The 4,959-nt window shown below is 45.4% G+C and overlaps 1 protein-coding gene across 1 annotated transcript; it reads left to right on the top strand.

Annotated features, from left to right (window-relative positions):
* On the top strand, nucleotides 1-4,753 carry LOC309346149 (fatty acid-binding protein, liver). The gene is made up of 4 exons (XM_081869874.1): nucleotides 1-163; nucleotides 1,496-1,668; nucleotides 3,764-3,853; nucleotides 4,627-4,753. The coding sequence occupies exons 1-4, from the start codon at nucleotides 97-99 to the stop codon at nucleotides 4,675-4,677; spliced, it is 381 nt and encodes a 126-aa protein (XP_081726000.1). The 5' UTR covers nucleotides 1-96; the 3' UTR covers nucleotides 4,678-4,753.
* Nucleotides 4,754-4,959: the final 206 nt, after the last annotated feature.

Genomic DNA, 4,959 nt, shown 5'->3' with positions numbered 1-4,959 from the left:
CATCTTTATAAATTGCACCCAGTTAAGTTGGGGACACCAACAACTGCTTTTGCCCTGCACCAGTCGCCTGTCATTCTGTCATTCCCGGTTTCCAAAATGGCATTCAATGGCACGTGGCAGGTCTACAGCCAAGAGAAATATGAAGAGTTCCTGAAAGCTATTGGTAAGCAGCTCCTTGCTTTTTCCGGAAGAGACAAGTTCACTGGAGTATAATCAGGGGTCTCACAGGAGACCTGCTCTCTTGCTTTGAGGACTAATAGAATTTGTAAAGTCCTCTGGGCAGAGAGGCAAAGGGCAGGGCTAGGAACCATGCAGACCTCTTTGCTAGATCAAGGGGAGCAGCATCTTCTGCTACAAAATCAATCTTTCGCTGCAATTAGAAAGCTCTTCTTTGCTACAATTCTGTGATTGTTTCCCTCCAGTTTTAGAGGCCAAGGATAGCTCAGTTGGCAATTAAGACACTTAATCTCAGGGACATGGGTTCAAGTCCCATGCTAGGCAAAAGATTCCTGCATTGCTGGGGGTGGGACTAAATGTCCCTGAGGGTCCCTTCCAATTCTACATCATTCCTCGCCCAGTCACACATGCACCATCACCCCAGTTTAGACATCTTCCCGAAACCTTTCCAGCTTCAGAATTGCTCTTTTACTGAGAATAAAATGTTCCTTGTTTCCAGGCAAGAAGAAGCAATCCTTCAGACAGAAAGCATGCATGGGGTTCCCCACCATAGAATGGGGCGATGGTCACTGCTTTAGAAGGCGTTAAATCTAAAAGGAAGGGCCATAGCTCAATGGCAGATCATCTGATATGGATGCAGAAGATCCTGGTTCAATCTCCAGGGTCTCTGAGGAGGGCTGGAAGACAGTCCCCTGCCTACAACCTTGGAGAGCTGCTGCCAGTTGGTATGGAGTTAGATGAATCAGTGGGTCTGACTCAGTACAAGGCAGCTCCCTGTGTTTCTAAAAACGAGTGAGACACATGCATGGAGGAAGAGAGGCTTAGCAGTGACTATTAGCCATGCACAGTTGGCACCTGCAACCAAATGTTGCCCTTTCTAGGGCTGCTGTTCAGGATTCCAACCCCACCTCCCCTCTGGCTTCTCCCCCTCCCCTCATGGTCAATGAGCATGCTCAGTTTGGGGGTCCTTTAATTTGGAGTCCCCCACAAGCCTGTAGATATACCTCCCAGTCATGTTGAGGTGGTGTTGTTTGGGCTACATAAAGGATTGGCACTCATAACCAGAAGCCTGGGAAATAGAAGGAATGATAGCAAAATGGAACTTCCATTGCCTGTGAACAATGGCTGCAGGAGAGCAATATTGGGGGGAGACTGTGCTCCTACTTGAAGGCATCCCCAGAGGTATCTTGGGGGAAGGGGGAAGCAGGATGCTCCAATAAGTAGTTATTTGATCTGATCCAGCCAGGATCTTTCATGTTCTCCATTTTTTGTTCCACCACATCTCTCTGTGTGTCTCTGTCTCTCTCCACCTCCCCAGCTTTGTCAGACGATATCATCAAAGTGGCTAAAGACATTAAGCCCATCACTGAAATCCAGCAAACCGGGAACAGCTTTGTCGTCACATCCAAAACCCCCAACAAATCCGTCACAAATTCATTTACTCTGGGAAAAGAAACAGAAATGACCACCATGGATGGCAAGAAAGTGAAGGTACAGTAACAGAGGGCTTTGAGAGTTAACAGCATTAGCAGGTGGCTCTTGATGCTGCCGATCGATTACTCAGGCACATCTGCAACACAAACTAGAGCAGAGTTGGTTCCAGTGTGAGAGTTGCTGGGAAACTGTAGCTGGTGGAGATTCCCAGATGCTTTGCCAGAACTACAGTTCCCAAGGTTCTTTGCTGAAAAGACATTATAACCACACTTCTTTAAAACCGTCTTGTTTGTAATGTACAGAAAAGGGCCAGTCCAAGATATTTTGGTGCTTAATGTAGAAAACTGATCGCTCCTCATACGTGAATGAGTTTAACAGGGTACACAATCTCCTGCAACACTCAGCTGCAGTTGCTGCTCATTTCACTGGGGCTTGAGCAAGAGAAAATCCCACAGGACTGTGCCTCCTGACTCAAATCTGCCCTACCTGTTTTTACTCTGCCATCCTCAGAGCATATGATGCAGCTGCCACCTGGTGCAGCTGCCTCACCTGGCTGCTGTTCTCATCCACACTTCTTCTGTTTGCCCTGCCGCTTTCCCCTGGGGAAACCTGTGGTTTAGCGCTGAATTGGAACAATTGGCTGTCAGGTTTCCCTCCGATTGCTGCTTGTTCCAATAAAGCACTAAAATACAGGTTTCCTGGGGGGAAAGTGGTGGGACAAAGGCAAAACCTCTTGGATCTGCACCTAGAAAGTACGAGACAGGCAGGAAAGCACTCAGACGTCTCATTTCTACGCACAGGACAAGCAAAAGTGTGCATGAGTCCTGAATTCTCTGTAGAGTTGCCAAACCCAGAGAAAAAGGCAGGCGAGGGAGAAATTTGTTCCAGTTTTCATTTCAGGGTGAACCTACCTCATTTGCACTTTTTGAAACAATACAAAAGGCAAAAGACAGACGTCCTTCAAAATCCACACTTCCCAAATTTTGCATTGCAGGTTTTTCAGTCAAGTAATGGGTATGAGAAGGCATCTGCTAGGGTGAAGTGTGCATTAAAGTGCATATCCTGGAGAAAATAACAAAGGAAAAAATGCATTATATTGGGGGAAATGGCTTCTCAAAATTGAGTCTATTAGTAAAAAAAAATGCATTAAAATGTATATATTTGAGGATAAATTTGTATGAAAATGCTAGTGAATTTTCACAAGGACATTTTTAAAAAAATCAAATCGATGTGAAAATGTAGAGAACTGAAGAATGGAACAATGAAAAACAGGTTCACTCATCCCTACTCATACCTGCATGTGAGAGCCCACATGGGTGGGTTCTTAAAGCTAGACACAGAGGCCACAGTCACACCATACATTTAAAGTGCTATGGCACCACTTTAAACAGGCATGGCTTCCCGCAAAGGATTCTGGGGGCTGTAGGTGGTTAAGGATCCTGAGAGTCATTAAGAGGCTCCTACTCCCCTCAGAGAGCAACAGTTCGCTGAGTAGTTTAACAGCCAAGCCCTCTTCATAGGAAACTCTGAGAATTGAAGCTCTGGGAGAACAGGGGTCTGGTAACAATGCTCAGCACCCTTAACAAACTACAGTTCCCAGAATTCTTTGGGGGAAACCATGACTGTTTAACATGGTAGCAAAGTGCTATACTGTAAATGAATGGTGCAAAGTGGTCAGAGACTCTGGACCTGGCTGGCAACCCTCAATCTTTGTGGCACAGTATTCCCAGGAGGCACCTGTTTCTTTCCCATTGCAGTGTATGGAGAAGCTTCTATTCACATTAGGGGCTCCATAATGTACACATTTGTTTAGAATGTATATACAGGCAGCAACTGATTTGAGTGTGGGTTACGTTCCAGACCCCTGCGCACATCAATGGTGCCTGTGTAAGGCGCCCTGTCCTGTCTTGGCCCCGTTTGTGTGATGTTTTTTGTGACCTTTTCTGGGTGTTTCTGAGTTCACTGCAATGTGGACATGTGAAGTCATGCACATATCAAAGGTGCCTAAAACACTAACTGCCTGTATTCATTTCCTTCATTCTGGTGCAACTCTGCCTTCTGCTGGCCATTTGGTTGTGGCCACCTATGCATCTGATCTGTTACTGCCCAAACCTTGTGCAGTAATGGTTTTTCTTCTTCTTTTTTAAAACAGTGCACAGTAACCCTGGAAAATGGAAAACTAATAGCCAAAGCAGATAAATTCGTCCATGAGCAGCAAGTAGTTGGCAATGAAATGGTGGAGGTGAGTAAATGCTGATACTGTGGTACCTTGGGTTACAGACACTTCAGGTTACAGATTCCGCTAACCCGGAAATAGTACCTCGGGTTAAGAACTTTGCTTCAGGATGAGAACAGAAATTGTGCTCCAGCAGCACAGCAGCAGCAGGAGGCAGCATTAGCTAAAGTGGTGCTTCAAGTTAAGAACAGTTTCAGGTTAAGAACGGACCTCCGGAACGAATTAAGTACTTAACCCGAGGTACCACTGTATTTTAAGATGAACAGTTGCAGAAGGGTCACTTTTGGCATTTTGCATCGTGCCACATGGTTCTGCAAAATACTGCAGGCCATCTAGAGAAAGGCACTCTGCACATACTCAGAGGGCACCTGCTCCTTTAACTATTGCAAATGTGAAAGAAAGAATCAAAGCAGGTCTAGTTGCTAATGCATACAAGAGCATTTTGAACATGGCCACCCTATCCCCAATTCAAGACTACAGCAAACTGGATCTCATCAGGAATATGCTCCAACAATAACCATGGCTTGAACAAAGGTGAAAACTCACCCCAAACAAAATAGTTTCATTGGAATGTTTTTGAAGCTAAATTGTATGTGTCAATTAATTTACTAAGGGATCTACTTTTAATTGGTCCCCTGGCTTCAACGATTGCCCCAATTACCTGGTTATTTGCAGTGTTTTGGAACACGTTCTGATGTACTTTGTGTTGCTTAGGTAAGTCTTACACCTGCTAGTTACGAGGCAATTTAGAGAAACCTCTTCCAATTTATCTTCCACAGACCATCACATCTGGCTCAGCAACATTCACCAGACGAAGCCGGAAGGTTTAAAGATGCAGAAGACAACCCAGTTTTGTAGCAGACTTTTTATATTTGGGGAATAAAGTGCCCTGTCCATCACTGATAATGTTTCCTTTTATTTATGGAGGGTAAGACTTGTTGGAAAAATGCCCGGGAAGGCTGCCACCTTCCCAAGACACCGGGGCGTCTCTCCGGTGGTCACTCTCTGACTGTAAATCTTCCTCAATCCAGAGAGACCTGTGATAAGTGACACCCCCCCCCATTCCTGAGAGGAGCACACTCGTCTTCTGGCATCTCATTGCAGAAGAAAGA

Source organism: Podarcis erhardii (genome assembly GCF_964252035.2).
Source record: "Podarcis erhardii genome assembly, chromosome: 7".
In the NCBI taxonomy this organism is placed as follows: Eukaryota; Metazoa; Chordata; class Lepidosauria; order Squamata; family Lacertidae; genus Podarcis; species Podarcis erhardii.
Note: the sequence above shows the minus strand (reverse complement) of the source record. Positions and strands in the feature narration are given on the sequence as shown.

What these genes read in the sequence shown, in the direction of transcription:
- LOC309346149 (XM_081869874.1), top strand. Translation starts at nt 97, where the DNA reads ATGGCATTCAATGGCACGTGGCAGGTCTACAGCCAAGAGAAATATGAA. An exon ending in AGAGTTCCTGAAAGCTATTG is followed by an intron (nt 164 to 1,495) that starts GTAAGCAGCTCC and finishes CCACCTCCCCAG; the next exon opens with CTTTGTCAGACGATATCATC. An exon ending in TGGATGGCAAGAAAGTGAAG is followed by an intron (nt 1,669 to 3,763) that starts GTACAGTAACAG and finishes TTTTTAAAACAG; the next exon opens with TGCACAGTAACCCTGGAAAA.